This window comes from Sinocyclocheilus anshuiensis, unplaced genomic scaffold, assembly GCF_001515605.1.
Source record: "Sinocyclocheilus anshuiensis isolate Anshui unplaced genomic scaffold, SAMN03320099.WGS_v1.1 scaffold694, whole genome shotgun sequence".
Classification (NCBI taxonomy): Eukaryota; Metazoa; Chordata; class Actinopteri; order Cypriniformes; family Cyprinidae; genus Sinocyclocheilus; species Sinocyclocheilus anshuiensis.
Window position 1 is genome coordinate 193,920 of NW_015542477.1, and position 21,919 is coordinate 215,838.

General features: G+C 36.4%; 2 protein-coding genes across 3 annotated transcripts in view; one reads left to right on the forward strand and one right to left on the reverse strand.

Moving 5' to 3' along the window:
* Window positions 1-522: 522 nt before the first annotated feature.
* LOC107693907 (importin subunit alpha-5-like) lies at window positions 523-3,570 on the reverse strand. The gene is made up of 10 exons (XM_016493442.1): window positions 3,352-3,570; window positions 3,117-3,257; window positions 2,955-3,040; window positions 2,609-2,877; window positions 2,367-2,449; window positions 2,018-2,281; window positions 1,714-1,947; window positions 1,022-1,204; window positions 768-914; window positions 523-668 (listed from the first exon to the last, which is right to left on the reverse strand). The coding sequence occupies exons 1-10, from the start codon at window positions 3,415-3,417 to the stop codon at window positions 579-581; spliced, it is 1,563 nt and encodes a 520-aa protein (XP_016348928.1). The 5' UTR covers window positions 3,418-3,570; the 3' UTR covers window positions 523-578.
* A 1,818-nt stretch (window positions 3,571-5,388) lies between these two features.
* The window catches only part of LOC107693909 (metabotropic glutamate receptor 5-like), a 26,619-nt gene continuing 10,088 nt past the window's right edge, over window positions 5,389-21,919 (forward strand). Inside the window, exons 1-6 of one of the 2 annotated variants that reach the window (XM_016493446.1) lie at window positions 5,389-5,443; window positions 6,632-7,627; window positions 11,173-11,422; window positions 16,516-16,751; window positions 20,564-20,810; window positions 21,019-21,187. In XM_016493446.1, the coding sequence (XP_016348932.1) occupies window positions 6,943-7,627; window positions 11,173-11,422; window positions 16,516-16,751; window positions 20,564-20,810; window positions 21,019-21,187 (1,587 nt within the window). In that variant the 5' untranslated portion in view covers window positions 5,389-5,443; window positions 6,632-6,942. Of the gene's footprint in view, window positions 5,444-6,631; window positions 7,628-11,172; window positions 11,423-11,817; window positions 12,374-16,515; window positions 16,752-20,563; window positions 20,811-21,018; window positions 21,188-21,919 lie in introns of those variants that run through there. The other variant, XM_016493447.1, reaches the window with a different exon arrangement.

Genomic DNA, 21,919 nt, shown 5'->3' on the forward strand with positions numbered 1-21,919 from the left:
GGGGGGGTTGACTCCTAACTTTTATAAAGAATATCTCTTTGGATTTGAGACTTTAGTTTCTGCAACTTTACAGATCTTCTCTATGCACCAAGAGCTTGTAACACTCCAAAGAGAAAGGAAAAATTGAAATTGCATCATATGACCCCTATAAGTTCAACAGAAAGAAACTCCTGGTTGTTACAACCCTGAGATAGCGATTGACAGATTTTACTTTTTTGGGTGAACTATCCCTTTAACAGCAATATTGAATTTCACAAACCCTAAAATGATCCTTAAGTCTATTTTCAGGAATTTTGACTGGTCATACTCTACATATAACCAGCTTTACAATATAACGATGGCACAAAACCAGTGTTACCCATATAAATCAACAAAACAGGCCATTTGTGATGAGACCGGTCACATTAAGGTGGCTGTTGTGTTATCTACAAGTCTCAAACTATGCCACCATGAATATTAAATTTCGTACAAATTTTAACTGCCTTGCCCTGAAATCGGAGCCATAAGAAATAAGCCAGAACATACTGCAAAAATATTTATTCAGTTTAAGTTTAAATTAAAAAAAAAAAAAAAAAAAATCAGAAGACAAATCTCTTTTGGAGATCAGATGGTCCAAAGACAAAGTTTGAATCTGTGGCTTCAGTTGTCAGACACTGATCGTCACCATCCTGAGTGCAAAGAGCATCAGTTTTACAAGATCAAAGTGCATTTGCACAAAATGTATTACAAAAACTAGCCATCCTAACAAAATCCCTTGAGATACCCACCTCACTGAAATACTTCTCAATAAGAGCTTGAGCTGCCCGATAAACGGCATTGTTCTCATGGTTTTGAAGAAACTCAATTCGATCCAGCCCTCCCACTTCCTCCACCAACAAACAAAGCTTATCAACCTCCCCAAGTTTCTCAGCAGCCTGCAGAAGGCACAGTTAATATTTTCGCATATCCCTCACAACGCCAAGCACTGGGAGTTGCAGTAGATTTTTACATATTCTTTGAAAATCACACATATTGGACTCACCAAGAAAATGTTATTTATGGCATCTAGGATTACCAGGACAGTCTTGGTGTCTTTAGCTTGAAGCAAGTTCAAGATGGCCTCTAAAGCGCCACACTTGACCAGATGAACAACTTGGTCCACAGTCCCACCACTTGTGTAGTTGGTCACTGCCCATACTGCCTCCCGCTGGGTTTTGAAGTCGCCCTGCATAATTTGAAGAGGTACAAAAAGTGTCCCAATGCGTAACAGATCCTGGTCAAACAAACACTGAAAAGTGGGTAAACTATGAAGATGCATTCCCCATTATGTTTAACAAGTAGACATCCATTCATGAGTGCCAATTAGCAGCATTTACAAACATTAGTAAACGGATGCAAAGACAACCATAGCAGCAATCATCAGAGTCAAATTATGATAACTGCAAACATTAGAAACGGTCAAATTCTTGCACAAGACCAAATTCAGTGTTGCCAGTTGTGTAACTTTCCATATAATTGCCTCAGATTTGACAAAGCATGTTAAAGTATACTTTTGCCAACTGGAAATGCAACATTTCAAGAAGCCCCAAGAGGGGCTGTTTGTATAATTGGCCTCATTTTATGCCGAGCTTTAGGAGAAGCAAGCAATCAAATTCGAGCCAGAACATTTTATAGGCAGCTCCGCGTGGGCAAAAAGACATTCAGCATGCCAGCAAAACATCAGTTATGACATACATTCCTTAGGAGATCCACTAGAGGAGCCAACAATCCACACGTGATGAGCTGTTGGATCTGTTGGCAGGGTCCAGCTGCAATGTTGGACACTGCCCAAGCTGCCTCCTTCTGAACACTGGACTTAGGGTGTCGCATCAGCTGGGGCAAAGCACTCAACACGCCTGCATCGATGGCCGCTTGTGTCTGCAGGTCTGAACCACTCACGATATTCCCAATCGAACGTAATGCTGGTGTCTAGATCATATATGAGAAACTCCTTTTAAGCAATTCAACACCAGAAAGTTAAAAACACTAGGGTACTTACCACCACAGTGAGTTCCTCAAACCCCAAGAGCTCAACCAACCGTGGAAGGATTCCAGTCTTGATAACCACATCAATCCTCTCGTTGGGTCCATCAGTGAGGTACGAAATGGCCCAGCATGCATCAGACAGGATGGATTTATCACTATGGTGGAGCAGTTGGATTATGGAGGGGAGCATTTGTTGGACTGCACTGAAACGAGGGAAGGGATTCTTGTTCCTACAAAGGTTTGACAGGGTCCATGTAAGGTTGCGAAGGTACCCCACCTGCAAAACATTTTGTGGGTTACATTGTGCAATTACACTTGCAAATCCAGAGGTGTGGGGTGTCCAGATTCCAGAAGAAACTCACAGGAGCATCTGGCGTGAGCCGTGCCAACAGTGCAGGGATGACACCACAGTCAATCAGGCCATCTCGATATGAAGGACCATCACCTAAATGGGTGAATGAACACTTTGGCAAATGGTTTTCAATCTTCAGAGCTAGTAGATAGTACATCCTTTCTGAACATTCAAGTACCAAAGTCTCATCAAGCATTAGAGTACAAGTGCCACATTCTTTTAGGATGCAGATGAAGTTCAAAGTATTCTCACCTGCAATGTTGCCAAGAGCCCAGACAGCCTGTTCACTGATGTTCAGCATTGGTGAAGCCAGCAGGGCAATGAAGGCTGGCACTGCCCCATGCTCTACCACCTGCTGTGTGTGCCAGGAGGTGCCAGATGCAACATTAGTGAGAGACCAGGCAGCTTCAAATTGCAGCGTAGGGTCATCATTCCTTCCTAGAAACTCCACAAAGCGAGTCAGAAGTCCAGCTTCTATGATCTCCTTCAGGGGAGGGTTTCTCTCCCGAGAAAGCAGCTTCCTGAAGGCATCAATTTGAAGGTTGGTAAGGCTTTATAAAAAGTTGATCACGGATGAAGTTAAGACCGGTTACTGTACCTAGCTGCTTGACAACCTTGTCTCTGCTTCTCTGGGCATTCACCATTCACATTGGCAACAATTTCTTGAATAGTTTCAGATATGACCTTAACAAAATAAAAACGGAGTTTCAAGAGTATTGTAAAAATGTGAATTCTAATTAAAGGTTTAATTAGCAAACACCTGTTTGTTGTCAGTGTTATCCTCCGGTGACAGAGGTTCCTCATCTCCCACAGATGAAATATTTCTCCTCTTCATAATACTTTCAACCTTGTGAGCTTTTCGAAGCTCAACACACTCTGCAATTCTGCGGTCACGCATTTTCTGCAAGCATAGAGAGGGTGTAAAGACATCAATAGATTGTAAGGTGGGAACAGTTAAAAGGGGGGAAACCTGCCAGAATGGATGCACAGCTCACCGTTGGTTCCTTGCCCTTATTTTTAAACTTGGACATGCGTTTATCAGACAGATTTTCAGTAGGCATTTTGACACTCAATGCACTAGCCAATGGTTAATCAATGCCAACAAACTTACACAAGAGTTTTTAAGATCAAACGTTAACAATAAAACAGAACTGACAGCAGGAGTTAGTATACAAAACCGATCTTTCAATATCATACTCGACTGCAATAACAAGCAATCAGCTACAAAGAGCATTAAATAGACCAACAGAATTAGAATCAGGTGATAATAATTTGTAGCCCTGCCACACACCAGATCAGAGGATGTGAATCAAATGTTGTTTTATATTTTGGATCACACAACTACAGTATAATAATAACGTCAAGTGTTAACCAGCTAATGCCACAACCTGAACAAAATAAGATTTTTACCTTTTTTAAATGTTTTCTACAAAATTAAAAAAGTATGCTATTGCCATCTAGAGGCCAATAGTAATATGGTAAAATATAGAGGAGCTGTATATGCCTATATTGATGTCATAACTGACCTTACAGATTAATTGAATTGTATACAGTTAATTTGTAATCACTTTTATATATATTATATACAATAACATTCATATAAAAGTATGTAAATTATATAAAACATTTCATAAAAAGTTCATAATACATATATTTAAATATTTATATAAAATGTACACAAAAATAAATCTATAAAACTTTCTCTTAAACCTGTATATAAATTGCGTATTATTAATAATAAATGTATGAAAACACATCTATTCACAGCCTCAGTTGGATTTTCTTCAGAAAAACATCTTTGCAAGCATTACATATTTTACTATTAAATAGTTTATGTAGGCCTGACTAGTATGACTAGATATATGAAGGTGATTTATAGCAGTAATTCCCCAAAACAAGTACAAATTAATATGTAAAACTGGGTTACAGTTGTAGTAAAATACAGAGGTAGATATTTAAATTTCTTACCTTATGCTTCTCTCTTCTTTACAGCAAAACAATCTCAGATGGACTGGGCACAATCCTAGAGCTTTAAACGGAGTTACGTAAGTTTGTTTTGACTTACAGTATTATCAGTTGTTTTGGTTTTAAAGTGAATCACTTAAATAGTGGGCAATTTATTGATATTAATGATAAAACGAAATGATATCCTGTAAGTTATGAGTTATTTCTGCTCTGTTGTTGATGAAGGGGTACTTAAAGGGATAGTTCACCCAAAAAGTCATCATTTACTCACCCTCATGTCGTTCCAAACCTGTATGAGTTGCTTTCTTATGTTGAACATAAAAGAAGATATTTTGAAGATTGCTGGTAATCAAACAGTTGGTGGTTGCCATTGACTTCCATAGTAGGAAAAAAACAGGTTTGGAACGACATGAGGGTGAGTAAATGATGACTTTTTGGGTGAACTATCCCTTTAAGACTAAATGTTGAGGGGTTGTAAAACAAAAAGGTGAGAACTAGCACTAATCTGTAATAAAGACTCTAATATTCTGATTTACCAGGTGATGGCGCTGTGCCCCGTTTCTAAGGTAAGTGGTCAGAAATTCTGCATCAGCGCGTTACTGTCACTGCAAGAAATAGGTGAAAGTCTAATGAAAGCGTTTTCTAGTTAGTCTAATTTTCTAGTTGTCGAACCTTTTCATTCTGACCTTTAATTCAAAAAAATATTTACCTCAACTATTCGGTTGAGATGTTCATGAAACACATAAGGCGGGTAGGCTACTCCAATGAAAAATAAATAGCCTTGTAGTTTTTAAAACATATAGGTTTATGGACATACAAATAATAATAATAATAATAATAATAATAATAGGCCTAATAATAATAATAAACTTCTACTGATTACATTTATTAAAAAAAAAAATAGGTTTAGACTTTTCTGTTACTTTTGTTTTCAGAGTAACAGATTACTTCTGTATGGTTTCATCTTCGTCATGGACTGCGAGAACGAGATGTAAATATATAATAGTCACGTGACGCGCGCGCAAGTTGTCGCTGCAGTGAATGCACATCGCACGCGCTCATACACCCAGAGACACTTCGGTTGTGAGAACACGAGCAATGGCCCAAATTAACAACCGAACGGTAAGTTATGTTATCATTGCTGTTTTTATTATTATTAACGATGTTATTTAACACTTTTTCATCAGAGGTCTAATGCCTCACGCTTAAGTTCATGGTCCTGTTTCTGTTTATTTGAACGTTCATATGTTTTATTTGTCCATCAAGTTCTTAAGTATGCGTTATGTCAAACTATGAAGTGGTATTCCGCCACATTATTGTTATTCATTGATTCAAATATACTGGTTTATGATTGACGCTTCAGACTGTATTTCAGCACCACGGAGAGCTCAGACAGCAGCGAATGCTTCTTGAATCTAGGCAATTTTATGTTTGGCACCTTTTTCAGTTATTAATTTGTCTCTAACTTATTGTTTAAATGAACAATTACATAGATAAATGAAAGTACAGCAGCTACAAAAAAGAAAATAAGCTCATCAACCATAGCAAGCTTTCTATGCAGTATACATTTCTCTGTAATGTTGAGTAACTGTTGGTGGTTTGTCACTGATCCAATTGAACAGAATGCACTTTATAAGTTTGTCCAACAATTTTGTGTTAGAAGAATTCAGAATTTTCTGCTGAGTTGGAAAGCTGAAGATATACAGACAGTCCTGCTGTTTAAAAATGAATCGTAGTTTCTTTGAAATCAGAGAGCAAACCCTACCAATAGAAGAACATAAATAGTGCTTTTATATACCAATATCAACATTAAGTATACATGAGTTCTGTGTTCATACAGTGGGTTTCTATCAGTCTATTGCAACAAAACGTACTATAAATTGTGGTTAGACATCAAAAACAGTCCCCAAATCCCTCTCCCATGTTTTCTTGACATGACATATGGTATGATTTGCCCAAGTGATCTGTAAAAGTATGAGATATAGCCCTCAGACCCTGTAAACTGAAGAGACCAGCACAATATTTTATGATATACTGGCTCACATATAAGTAACTAAAAATCACTATTGGGAATTCTGTATTTATTTCTCTAAACTATGTAACTCATTTTAATTAAATTAATCATTCATTTACAGTAATGAAAAGAGCTTAATGAGGCAATATAAATATTCAGTGGCTGCAAATCTCCATAAGATCATTATCATCTGGGTCTCGGTGTTGTGGAAAATCTCTGAGGTTTTGATTCTGAACAAATTTACGAATCAGAATCAATACATATTTTAAGATTTACATGCTCTTTGTTTCTAACAGGTCATTGTTAATGATGCATCTCATTACAAAAGATCTACCAGAACTTCTTCATGTGCATTTCAACTTTGTTTTCCTCCTGATCTCGAGATATTTAGAGGAAGGCAGAAAAATCCTCACACTTTAGAATAAGACGTTGCCCTGGCGACAGCTCATCCTTATCACGACTCTCACAAATATGCACCTCTGTGATTCAGTGGGAGGTTGATGATCTCCAGGGATACTGTTCTGAAGATTTCTGCTTCTTGTGACTCTTTCAGATGCCCTGAGGGACCTACCAGTAATCGACACTCTGATCTGAGAGGGCCGAGGAAATGGGGATTTTACATTTGCTGGTGTTTGTGCTGCTCGGAGACAGATTGGGTCCTACACAGTCGGACATTTTAGCGAAGGCCCAAGCCAGCGAGCGACGCGTCTTGGCACACATTCCTGGCGACATCATCATCGGGGCTCTTTTCTCTGTCCATCATCAGCCGCCGGCCGACAAGGTTCACGAGCGCAAGTGCGGCGCTGTACGCGAGCAGTATGGCATCCAGCGGGTGGAGGCCATGATGCACACACTGGACCGCATCAACGCAGACCCGCACATCCTACCCAACATCACACTGGGCTGCGAGATCAGAGACTCCTGCTGGCATTCGGCCGTGGCTCTGGAGCAGAGCATCGAGTTCATCCGTGACACTCTAGTCTCAGCCGAGGAGGAAGAAGGCATGTCTAAGTGTACAACCGAAGGTGGAGGGACTCCCATGAAAGGAAAGAAGCCCATTGTGGGGTTGATCGGGCCTGGATCCAGTTCTGTGGCCATCCAGGTTCAGAATCTCCTTCAGCTCTTCAACATTCCCCAGATTGCGTATTCGGCAACCAGTATGGATCTCAGTGATAAGTCTTTGTACAAGTACTTTATGAGGGTGGTGCCTTCTGATGCCCAGCAGGCCAGAGCGATGGTGGACATCGTCAAAAGATATAACTGGACCTACGTATCTGCCATTCACACTGAAGGTACGTGATCTCTTTCCTCGGGGAAGCATTTTTCTTCACGGTTACTATGAGATTTTCCACAACGCTTCTTAAAAGAGCTAAATCTGCCCTGCAACCCTTTTATTTTTCTTTTGAGCCTATTCATTTTTTTGTTCTGGAGGTTTAATTTCTTCCTCGCATTAGTATTTCACAAAAGTCTTCCAGTGAGAGAGGCAGATCTCCATAAGCACGTAAAACTATTATTTAAAGTGTTAAATCTTCCACGTTCTCAAAGTGAGAGATTTTCCAGAGGGATTTTATTAGGTGATAATGCATCACTCTGTCTGTTGCGGTTCACCTTTATCTTGGCCTAAACAGCTAAATCTCTTTATTATTCATAGAGGGAAATGTCACATCTTTTAAGGAGTCCTCATAAAGAGTTTATGTATCTGATGCAGCATGTGCCACATGTAGTCAAGATCCAGGCATCTGCTAATCATTTTATGTACTTGTTTATTACACTTGGTGACTTGGTGAGATTAAACACCATTTAAACTGCATTAAGCCAAACTTTATATCTTAAATGTGCATAACAATGCTATTTAGTACCACTGAGATTTTATCTTATTGGCGTTTGAATTTGTTTTTATTTTATATTTTCTCTTTTTTTCCTTTTGAATGGAGTTAAGTTTTAGCAATTGCAGTTTCTTATATAATATACTGTATATATTATAGTTTTTAATTTTCTTAATAACTTCAAGTTCATCTTAGCAAGTTCAAATTCAACTAACAAAACTGTTTTTTACTGGTTTTAGTTTTAGTTAACTAATGAATATTAAATAGTAACCTGGGTGCATACTTTACTGTATGTTACAAACTCAGGCAGTATATATTATAAATAGTTTTTTTACATATATGTGACCCTGGACCACAAAACCAGTCATAAGTAGCACTGGTATATTTGTAGCAATAGCCAACAATACATTGTATGGGTCAAACTGAAAAATTTTTCTTTTATGCCAAAAATAATTAGGATATTAAGTATTAAGTAAAGATCATGTTCCATAAAGATATTTTATAAATATCTTACTGTAAATATATCAAAACTTAATTTTTGATTAGTAATATGCATTGCTAAGAACTTCATTTGAACAACTTTAAAGGCAATTTTCTCAATATTTAGATTTTTTTTTTTTTTTTTTTTGCACCCTCAGATTCCAGATTTTCAAATAGTTGTATCTCGGCCAAATATTGTGCTATCTTAACAAACCATACATCAATGGAAAGCTTATTTATTCAGCTTTCATATGCTGTATACATCTCAATTTAAAAAAAATGACCCTTATGGACTGGTTTTGTGGTCCAGGGTCACATATATTTTATTTCATACTATTTATTTTAATTCAAGGAACGTAAAATGTAGTTCATGGTTTTAGTTTTACTTAACTATTAAATAGTATCCCTGGTTCATTGTTTACTGAATACTACAGACTGAAGCGGTTTGGCTAGAAGATTGATGGCCTCACAGACTGGTGTTAATTGCCAGCAGGTAGTTAAATGTGGAGCCCACCCCAGTTTTCACCCACATACAGAACAAGGAGCCGTGAAATACTCCATAATGTTGATTCATTTGCTGGCATCTGTAGCTCCATTTGTATTATATCATCCTTTGACATTTGTAATTTGTGGGCTCTATTGATAAAATAGAACAAATGTTTGTAGTTACATTTGATTTGACTTGTGTTTAACCAGCTTGTCAAACAACATGCTGAACACCAGTGGAGAATAGGTGTTTTTGCCCTAGTTTAACATGAAAATAACGTATGTTAATGAAAGCTGTGTGTATAATAGTGAGGTTTACTGTCTTTTTATAAAAATGTATTTTATTAAAGGTATTGAAATGCAAAAGTTTCCTTTCAAACTAAGGCCTTTCAGACAATGTGTCACAAAAACAGCTGTTACTTAATTGTTTTGTAGAAACCATGATTCATTGATAAACAGAAAGTGCAAAAATATATTTAAAATTATTTTTTGTAACATTTTAATGGTGTCACTTTTAATAAATATAATACATAATTGCTGAATAAAAGTGTTCATTTCTTTTTAAAAATCTTACTGACCCCAAACTTTTGAAATCATTATAAAAGTACTGAGACATATATGATGGGTACACGAAAATGTACTGCATACAAGGAATGACCAATATCTGCTGCATTTTTAGCAAAAGCCCTAAATATTTTCTTGGTATAGTTCCTCAAAACTCTCATGTTAGGATGAAGAGCAATGGACATTTCTCACCTTGCAGATACAGCTTACTCACCGGAATGCTAATAGCAAGCTGGGGTTAAGTGTTTTCCTCTGGGACGTTATGGGGATGGGGGTCTCAGTGACCTTACGGTTCACAAATCAAACTCAGCCAGATTTGAACCTGCAACCCTTTAGGTTACAAGTCCAGACTGTTAACCACTACGCTCACTCCTAATATTTTTTAGCAAAGCTCCATCACTGGATCTTCACATCTTGTGAATGTTGTTTTAGTCCTTGTAATCTCCATTATTAGAATCTCGGGTGTAATTAAGATGCTTGTGCATTGACTTGGAAAAATCGGTGAAAGTCGATTTACTGTATTTGAGTGAAATGAAAATGTATGTTTGCTGTTTATCAAGACATCTTTGCAATTCGCACCTCATAAAATGTGTGAAGACTGGGAACATTCCTCACACAAAAGTAGGTGACCTGATTTTTATGTAAATTGGGGGAGTTTACCCCTGACACTTTATGAAAGAGGGGCACCATGGCCTGTTTTTCATTAGTTTTTCAAAGCATGAAAAAGTTAAATCTATTTTTATTTCTTACTGAATATATTCAGGAAACAAAGCACAGAACAAGTACACTTTTATAGAACATAAATGATATTTTCGGAGATTTTGCCATAAATATGACGTTTCAATTTAAATAACTTTCAGTTCAGCAGTACGAGGTCATTTCATGAGAAATCAAAATCTCAAAATCATGAATCTCAAAATTAGCGTTCAATCTACTGTACCAAACGTTTCACTACTCCCTCAACTGGCCCACCCAGTCAAGTCATGGTAATAATGAGGAAGTAGGATAGATTTTATTTGTAAACAAAAGAAGAACTAATGGTGAGAATAAAATGTGGGAGACTTAGTTAAAATGTCTGCTGTTCCTGACTGTGTGTAGCACCTGCAGCTCTTCATATTCTCCTGAAGATTTTAACAAGGCTTGGACAAGACCGTGGATTGTTTTGTGAACCAATCAAAATTACATTTGTCATGGCCATTTCTGTCACAGTTTCATTATAGCTGTACAATTCCAAGCTAATTTATATTAAAAATAATAAATTATTTGATATAAATATTTTATTAAAGAAATGTTTAATTAAAATTTTAATAAAATAATATTAAATATAAATATATTTTATAGACAATATAATATAATATAATATAATGATTTTATCCTTTAAATATCCACAAACTTCAGCATTGTCACTGAAACTGGTATGATGGTGTGATGGCCCAAAGTTTTTGAACATGTTTCAAGCTTAAAAATCATTCAATCTTCAGGGAACTACGGTGAGAGTGGAATGGAGGCCTTCAAAGACATGGCAGCAAAGGAGGGCATCTGTATTGCCCACTCTGACAAGATCTACAGCAATGCTGGAGAGCAGAGTTTCGACCGTCTTCTCGATAAGCTCAGGAGCCACCTGCCCAAAGCTCGTGTAGTGGCATGCTTCTGTGAGGGCATGACCGTACGTGGCATCCTCATGGCCATGAGACGCCGCCGCCTAGTTGGAGAGTTTCTGTTGGTTGGCAGGTGAGTTACCCAAAACATGAACTCTATGCACATGGATTTATATTTTTAGCAGACATTTCTTATCAAAGCAACGGCAAGAAAACACTCCTGAAATTGTGCCTGTGAGCTGTGGCAAGCACTCTTGGCAGGTTCGGAAAACAAATCTTGTTTTTTTCTCAAAGTGTAGGAGGTGTATTAGAAAAGCTTACTGTACATCTATAACACTTACTGCTGCAGAAAAAACAACTATGCAGGGTAGTTGCCACATGTTTTACTCCAGTGACTATTTCTCAAGAGTATAATTTGTTTTGAGTATATTTGTTTTTTTTATTTTATATTCTGTTTAGAAACATACCATAGAGTCATGACTATCTAATTAATAATTTTCACTGTAATTGCCCAGTAAAAAGTTTCCTGCTATTGGGGCCTGTTGTCATATTATATGGGGTATATTACACTATTTTTACACTACCATTCAAAAATCTGGGGTCAGTGCAGCCTGTTATTACAATTTAAAGTCATTTTGATTCAAGTTTCACTCAAATTCAAAACCTTATAGTTACTGAGATGTACCTCATGTGATGACTTCCCAGTGTGACAACTAGCCCCAGTCACTCCTGTCTTCTGCATCTTCTTTACTGCATGTTATCTTGTGTTCATTTAGTGCTATTTCCACAGAGATTGTGAGTCAGACAGGGTCATGCCATCAGCCAATTCTGTAGCCAATTTCAAAGATACTTTTGAATTTCCACCCACGCCTGTTGATCATCATCTGCAACTCTTTGCTTGTGTGTGTGTGTGTGTGTGTGTGTGTGTGTGTGTGTGTGTGTGTGTGTGTGTGAGAGAGAGAAAATCAAGATGGATCAAAACATGGAAGCAAGGCTCATCTTTCTGTCTGTTATCACCACAAATGTTGCCATCACCATCATCATCATCATCATCACCATCACAGTCATCCACTGCTGAAGCAAGGTATGTGATTTATGTTTATTTCAGTGATAGGCACTTGAGTCATGTTATGATAAAGTCTTGAGTAAGCCTGTTGATTCTGTAATGAGGACTTGAGAGGTTCAGTCACACCGAAGTAATTCTGTAATGCTGGATCTGGTTTTACAAGTACAGATTGTCTCTTAAATACTCTTACACACGTCAACTTTACCTAATGGGTTCTCTTCCCATCGAAGAAAGATATTAGAGACACTTCAGTTATTTGTGAAAGATTACTAATTCACCATTCAGTGACTGACAGAAAAATAATTGTATGTGACAGATCCTGTGAGAAGAATATTTTAAGAGTTTGACTAGGCATCGACATCTTGAAAAATTTGCACGTGCGATGCTATTCATAGTGTCAAATGAAGTAAGAAATGATTCTTCCCATTTTTAATCTCCTGGAGTGTGACAACTAAATTACCTATTTTTAGCTTCACCCCCAATTCAGTTCTGGCTGTTCCATTAATAAATCGCTTATGGATATTACAGACTGAAATAATGTATTATGTCTTTGAGATATTAAACTAAGAATAATCCCTCCAATTTCTGCTTCTGTTCAGGAGCTCTTCAGTTGGATAATTAGACGTTCACTCATTGGTGGACGTGTTTTATAAACTTTTAGAGGTGAAGTGTGTCGTTTTTTGCTGTTGGGAGTGTTTGGGAGAAGTGCACGCTTCACCTTTGAGCTTACAATAAATTGACTTCACCTTCTGCTAAATGGGAATAAGAGGAAAAAATACAATTACTAATATATCAATTGCAACCTAAAAATGGTAACATGTAAATTAAGTGGTTTTATTCAACAAAATATTTTGAAACATATGCCAAATAGATAGCATTTGTTGGCATAAATCTGATATTATTTTCTGTCCTTAATATAGCAGCTTCCCACATAAACGTGCATGTGTTATTTCTCTGTGGGTTAATTGTTAACAGATTAAAACTGTAATTCGTGTACATTCCAAAACGTGAAACGTCCACAGACAAAAAATTTTTTTTGCATATAAAGCATGATGAGCATCATTATTTATTTGTTTGTTTGTCTGTTTATTTATAATATTCAATAAAAAAAAATCACCAATAACGTTTCAAAACTTTTTTTAAAGGGGTGGTTGACTGTTTTTTTTTTTCTAGGCTTGATTGTGTTTATGGGGGGCAGTCTAGCATGTGTTAATTCTTTTTTTTTTTTTTTTTTTAAAAAGCATTATTTTTCACATAACTTACCTTTATTCTACACAGCTCTGTCCCTTCTCATTTGAACGCGCGATGAGTTCCTGTTTTTATGAAGCCCCTCCCTTAGAAATACACGATGGGCTCTGTACCGTAACCGTAAGCTCTTCCAGTTTATTGATCTCTATGTGGCTTCAAAATTGATAAAGTGTCTCAAGACGATAACAAAAAAACTCAATGTGCTTTCTTTGGTATATTGGTTGCGTTCTGATTTGGTGTGCATGCATGTTTGCTTTATTTAGCATTAATTCATTGAAAAATTTGTTTAAAAATTACCAATATATTATTACCAAAATATATTTAAAATATATACTAAATGTGTTATAACCAGTGTAATCTTCTTATTAAAAATAGATTTTGTTTGTTATGCCAAAATATATTACAAAATGTATTTCAAGGGGCATGAAAATACATTTCCAAAATTAAAATATTAATATTAATTTACCAGTATTAAACATTTTTGGTAAATGCAGTTTTTTTTTTATTTGGACAATATATATAAAAATAATATTAAAAATATATTTAAAAAATGTCCAACAAATATAGGAGTAAATATGCGTAACTAAAGCATATGGAAAATATATTTATGTAAAATGTACATTTGCAAAAAAAAAAAGGCCATTTCTATATAATTTTAAAAATATATCTACAATACATTTAAAAATATATATGGCATTTTTTTATTAGCATATGGGACTGCAGTGCGAGTTGATCCGATTCCTTACAAAAACAATTGTTACCAAAGGCCGTTTGTCAACATCCCCACTCAGCAGCCTATTGACAGCCATGGAAATGTCCAGTTATGTCCAGGCTTCTCCGTTTCACAACTGAATGACTTTCAATTATTTACTAATGAGCAGTTTGCAGACTGTGCCCAGCCATCTGTCTCTAGTGAGTGTGAGGACACTATTGTATTCTGTTGTATTATCTGTCAAAATGTTCATCAGTGAAGTGTGCACAAGAGCTGATCTATTGCTGATGAGGGCTGATCTGACTCCCCCCGCCGCTGGGGATGGATACAAATGTAACCTAATTTAATCATCAGTTTCACTTTGCGGCTTCTTTGCAGCATTTGTTGGTGTAAATCTGATATTATTTTCGGTCCTTAATACAGCAGCTTCCCACATAAACGTGGGTGTGTTATTCCTCTGTGGGCTAATTGTTAACAGATTAAAACTGTGATCCGTGTAGATTCCAAAACGTGAAAACGTTTTTTGTGAAACGTTGACGTATAAAGCATAGAAACTTTTATTATTATTAATTCTTACTAAATCCAGATTTCGTAATTTTTTATGCTATAAAACCTGACCACATCTGGATGAATTAAAAAAGGTAACACTTTGTAATAAGGTACCATTATTTTACATTAGTTACTGCATTAACTAACAATAACTAATAATGAGCAACACATTTGTTACGGTATATAAAGTTAGTTAATAAAATTCCAACTGTTCATTGTTAGTTCATGTTAGCTCAGGTCCATAAATAATATTACCACTGCTTTTGAATTTAATAATGTGTTAGTGAATGTTGAAATTAACATTAACTTTAATTAATAAATGCTTTTTACGTTTTTTATTGTTAGTTTGTATTTATTTAATGTAGTTAACTAATGTCAAATGGAACCTTATTGTAAAGTGTAAACAAAAAATTATTTCAAAACTGATAATTAATTAATTATCTGTTGCACAGGTAAAAGTAATATTATTATTATTATTTAGACTATTTATGAAGTCTAATTACAGTCATATAGTGACTAGTTCACTATAAAGCACATAAGACTTTACCAAAAAAACTAAGTTCTCAACATTTTCCAGACTTCTGATGATATTCATGATGTTATTATTGTGTTTTCATTGAGATGGCTTTATGGTTTTTATTCAATCTGGGAAGTTTCATTGAAATTTGAATAATTCCATAAACATCTTTGCATGCCGACACAAACAAATCACTGAATCAGTATTTTTGAACTGATTAATTAAAACTAACAGTTCAAAAGATGACTGAAAATGAATCAGATTCAATCTGCACATTTCCTACTGAGGTTTAAATAAGATGTACTGTTAAAATATCTCTCTTTTAGTGCTCTCATAGCACAAAGAACAAGCGAGAATGGTCCTACTTGTTGGTAAATATCAACATATCAAATGCATATAGCAAATATTCACCCAGCCCTAATTTTGCAATATGTTTTAATGTGCTCTAAAATGCTGTCAGACATCTTTGTAAAGGCAGCGGCGCCTTTGCTTTGGCATTTTTGTTGTCTTTTTTTAAGTTTTCCTGCAGCGGCAGTGGGCAGAGGGAGGCTGACCTGCTGGGGTCAGTGTGTGGGTTTACTGAGCTGTTCAGCTCTTTTCCATGAGATGATTCAAGCTGCTACTAACATGCTCCTCTATGCTTCCCTCCCATTGCTTTTGCCTCCAAGGACAAGTTATGAAAGCCTCTCCTTACCTACCATGAGAACAAAAATGATACCTCCCACACACTGCTGAGTTGTATAACATTTAGCGCTATGAGTTTAGGAAGTGTTCGAGAACATATAGATGGAGCGGACGCTGAAAAGTGTAGTTTATTTTTCTTGTGTTTATATGAAAAAGGAGGAAGGAGAAGGTAAGACTCATCTGTTGTCATTCAAAGATCCCTTTGATGCTTAATGGCGAGGATTTGGAGCACATATATCTCATGGAGAGGTTTATTATGAGTCTGTCACTATGAAATACTGGCCAGCTGTGTCCTCAAGACCTAATTCATAGAGTAACCTGGTCATAACTACTGGGCTTTGCCTGTTATGTGGGTCAGTTTGGACCGGGAGGCTCCCTGACTGTCTCTCAAGGGGGTTTGTTCTATATAAAAGCCATTCATTACTCACTTGTCTCATGTACACTTTGCAGCGATGGTTGGGCGGACCGCTATGATGTCACTGACGGCTTCCAGAGGGAGGCAGCGGGGGGAATCACTATCAAGCTGCAGTCTGCTTACGTCACGTGGTTTGATGATTACTACCTGAACCTGCAGCCGGACACGAACCTCCGGAACCCCTGGTTCCCTGAGTTTTGGCAGCACCGCTTCCAGTGCCGGCTGAAGGGACTTCCTCAAGAGAGCGCCAAATACAACAAAACCTGCACCAGTGAGTGGAAGATGTTCTCACATGAACTCACCACAACTTACATGAGTTTGGGACAGTTTATCTGGATGTCTGGCTTTTCATCAATTCATCCATCCATTCGTCTGTCCATCAATCCCTCTATTCATCTGTTTATCTATCTTTATCCATCCAACCATACATCTATCTGTCCTTTCATCAATTCATCCATCCTACTTAATATATGCAGGGATTAAAGTTCTCTGTCGCTACGACGGATTTCCGTTAATTGCAGCAAGTCTACGACGGATTTCCGTCAATTGGAAAAAATGAGGGGAAAAGAAACATGTAGCGCATTGTTGTTGTTGTTCTGCCGGCACACCAAAAATCATTCTGCAGCTTCTCAGTGACAACATAGTGATGCCGCTCGCATCATTCACAGTCGGGTTATTAGCAGAGAACACAGAGCAGAACTTGAATTTCGGCGCAGGATTGCGGCTATTAATAACAATTCTACTAATTTCAGAGACTATAGAATACCCTTAAAGGGACTTTGTCTTATTCCCGCAGGTTCCGCGCTTATAACGCGATGACAGATGACGGAACATATCATTTGCACGTGCTTTTGAGTCTTGAGAACTCGTGCACTCTCATTTTCTGTGTGCCCACAGATCACGATAAGGAGAGTGACAACTTTTAATAGTTATTAAGGGAGTTTGCAAATGTGATATTGATTTAATACAACAGTTCAATAAACAAGTACTGCCTGATTTTGAATGAATCAGCAGTTTGAACGAATCAGTTGAATGAATGATTCAGTGATAAAATCAGTGACTTGCCGCCACCTGCTGGCAGATTTAGTTTCATTTTTGCGTATAATTTCATTTTTTTCTGAATTTCAATTTAATATTTCTGTATTCAAAATTGTATATTTAAAACATTAATCTCCACATGAATGTATGAATTTGATTGCACTCATGCCACCTCTGAGCCTCATTAAACGTCTGAAAATGTACCGACAAGCCAGTTTTGTGTTCTTCTGTGCCACCTCTGTACAAATTAATGTTTTATTAATACAAATTTCATTGGTAACTTGAATTTGTCTTATTCTACTTCTTATTATATTGTTTTAAATAGAAATTTTAAAAAGCTCATAAACATAAATTTTTGAATTTGACATAGATGAAAATGATGCCATTACAAAGGTAAAAAGAAAATACCCCTGTAAGTCACTTTAAAGGTGCTGTATGTAGGATTGACACCGAGTGGTTGAACTAGGTATTGCAGTCCAAATTCAAACTATTGGAGAGGGTTTTTTTCACCCGGCCCCTCTTCCTCAGACTTGACGCACATGCAGGTTGCCAGATTGACGACACCAACAGGAACGAGCGCACTTGACGATGAATGAAATGAAATAGGCTGTGTTTTCCGCCAACTGGCAACCCGGGGTGCCGAAATACAATTGGGTAAACTGGCAGTGGGTGGGTTTCACAAACCAAAACAGAGACCCACATTCCAGCCTGGAACGCACATTTTCGAAGGAGAATAACTGACTGTAGCATTGTTTTTCAGATAAACAAGTATGTTAACTTAGCATGTTTCTTAAATATCTGCAAACATATTATGGTATTTGTATGCTTTAGTAGAGTCAAAAACTTACATACAGCACTTTTAAGGAGTCAAATGTCACCTCGTATTAGGAACGATCATTTTTTATCAGAATTTTTTATTATTGATCATGCTCCTAAATGTTTTAAATTAGGAGGACAAGCGCTCCTAAAAAGAAAAGTAAGCGTAGAGCCCATAGACTATAAAAACAGGTAGAGCCATGTGTAACAGTATATTAGATCCGTGAATGAGGTCTTAAAGAGACAGCAGCCTAAATAAACCTCCTGCTGCCTTTCATTATACAGTGAAGACTATCTAGTGTTATTTTACAGTTGAATAGATTATAGTTAGACCTAACTGAAAAAATTAAAGTACTGTTAATTTAATTTGTATCTTGTTATTGTTTTTGTTTGTGCTATTGATTGTCATTAATTTATTTGTTCTTATTTTATTATTTACTATTTACTTGTCTTTTTTAGTTAAAATAAATTAAATTCTGAGTGCACATGATTCTTTGGTGGGGAGGGGAGGGGGCGTGGTCCATGAGAAATAGTCCTGCCACCACAGCTGGAAAAAATCCTAGGAAACACTGCATACATTTAATAAAATTAGAAAAATGCCATTACAAAGCTAAAAAGAAAATGCCCCTAAAATCATGAGTCAAATGTCACCTCATATTAGGAAGGCTAATTTTTTATCAGAATTTTTTATTATTGATCAGAAGGTGCTCCTACATTTTTTAAATTAGGAGGACAAGTGCTCCTAATTACAAGAAGAAAAAACTGCTCTTAATCTGGGTGTGTGATAGGTATGGCTGTGGAATGGGGTTTGGCTGAGGAAAAATTTTCAGTCAAAATATTTTTTTTTGCTTTAACCCCTGTATATGTCCATCATTTTGTCTGTCCATCCATTCATTAATCTATACATCTATACATCTGTTTATCTGTGTGTCCATCTCTCCATTCATCTGTCCATCCACCTATCAGCTCAACTATTCATTCATTCATTCATTCATTCAATCATCTAACCTTCCACTATTTTATTTACTTATTCATCCATCCATCCAACCATGAATCCAACTATCCATCAATCCATAATTTCGTCAATTAATTTATTAATTCATCCATATATCACCCATTCATCAATCTGTGGATCTGTTCATCTTTACATCCATTTGTCCTTCCAATACTTTGTCTCTTTTTCAGCCATCCATCAATCTTTCATTATCTTATTTCTTCTATTCATTCATGTATACATCATCCATATATTAATGTCAATATATTCATCCATCTATACATACATTTGTCCTTCCACTATTTCATCTATCAATCCATACATCCAAATATATATACATCAAGCTTTTATTCCATCAATTCATCTATTCATCATCCATCCATCAATCTGTCAATATATTCATCCATTTATACATCCATTTGTCTTTCCACTATCTATCCATCCATTCATCCATACATCCAAATCTTTCATTCCATCAATTCATCTATTCATTAATCTATCCATCACCATCAATCCAGTCATCCATACTTCCCTCCCTCCATCCATCCATCGGTCCATCCATTTGTCCTTCCACTACTTCATCTATTCGTCCATCCATCCATCCTTCCAGTACTTTGTCTGTTTTTCATCCATACATCCATCCATCAGTCTTTCATTACATCATTTAATCTATTCATTCATATATACATCATCTATCTGTCAATCTTTTCATCCATTATACATCCATTTGTTTTTCCACTATCTATCCATCCATTCATCCATACATCCAAATCTTTCATTCCATCAATTCATCTATTCATTCATCTTTCATCACCATCCATCCAGTCATCCATACTTCCCTCCCTCCATCCATCCATTTGTCCTTCCACTACTTCATCTATTCGTCCATCCATCCATCCATCCATCCATCCTTCCAGTACTTTGTCTGTTTTTCATCCATCCATCCATCCATCCGTCTTTCATTCCATAATTTCATCTATTAATTCATATATACATCATCTATCTGTCAATCTTTTCATCCATTATACTTCCATTTGTCCTTCCACTGCTTCATCTACTTGTCCATCCGTCCTTTTATTAAACTATCTAATAATGAATATCAATCAACAAAAATATAATGTAGATAAAGACTTTACTGTGGCAGATGAAAGCACTGAATAGATATTACAAAAAGTGTCTTTAGAACTCAATATGTTTTTTGTTCTGTTGTTTGTTTTCACTACACCATCTCATAGAGAAAGAGTTGCTCCGACACCAGTACGCTCAGGACACAAAGATGGGCTTTGTGATCAATGCCATCTACTCTATGGCTTACGGCCTGCATGCCATGCAGAAGTCTCTGTGTCCCAGCTACGCAGGTCTGTGTGAAGCCATGCGGCCGATTGATGGAGGTAAACTCTTAGAATTCCTCATGAGGACAAACTTCACTGGCGTCTCGGGAGAAGTGGTGCTGTTTGATGAGAATGGAGACTCCCCGGGGAGGTAGGAATCGTTCATATTCTACTCCAAACACAAGTAAGAATGTGCTTCTAAACTCATTTCAAAGAGAATGAAAACAATATCTTGTTGATGTCATTGTGATTTTCAAAAATACCTTCCTTCAGACTAAGTGGCTTTATGAGCAAAACATGAATGATGCTGGGTTAACCGTTTCACGTCCATAACGGTGCTTTTATGTGTGTTTTTCCAGGTATGAAATCATGAACTTTAAACAGATGAGTGAGGAGGACTATAGTTACATCCATGTGGGCAGCTGGGACAACAGTGGGCTGAAGATGGATGACGAGGAGATTTGGGCCAATAGCAGTGCCATCATCAGATCAGTGTGCAGTGATCCCTGTGAAAAAGCTCAGATAAAGGTAAAAATGTGTCAGTGTATATGTGACCCTTGACCACAAAACCAGTCTTAAGTCGCTGGGGTATATTTTTAGCAATAGCCAAAAAAACATTGTATGGGTCAAAATTATCGATTTTTCTTTTATGCCAAAAATCATTAGGATATTAAGTAAAGATCATGTTCCATGAAGATATTTTGTAAATTTCCTACCGTAAATATATCAAAACTTAATTTTTGATTAGTAATATGCATTGCTAAGAACTTAATTTGGACAACTTTAAAGGCGATTTTCTCAGTATTTCGATTTTTGTGTTTTGCACCCTCTGATTCCAGATTTTCAAATAGTTGTATCTCAGCAAAATATTGTCCTATCCTAACAAACCATACATCAATGGAAAGCTTATTTATTCAGCTTTCATATTATGTAAATTGACACTTAAGACTGGTTTTGTGGTCCAGGGTCACATATGTGTTTTTATATGAAATGTGTTTTATTTAAGTGTATATGTGCTTATTTATTATACGCTACCATTCAAAAGTTTGGGACTGGTAAGATTTTTTCATGTTTATGAAAGGCGTCTTTTATGCTCACCGAGGCTGCATTTATTTGATCAAAAATAAGATTAAAAAAACAGTAATATTGTGAAATATTTTTTAAAATTCTAATAACTATTTTATAATTTATTATATTTTAAAATGTAATTTATTCCTTGATGCAAAGCTGAATTTTCAGCATCATTACTCCAGTCTTCAG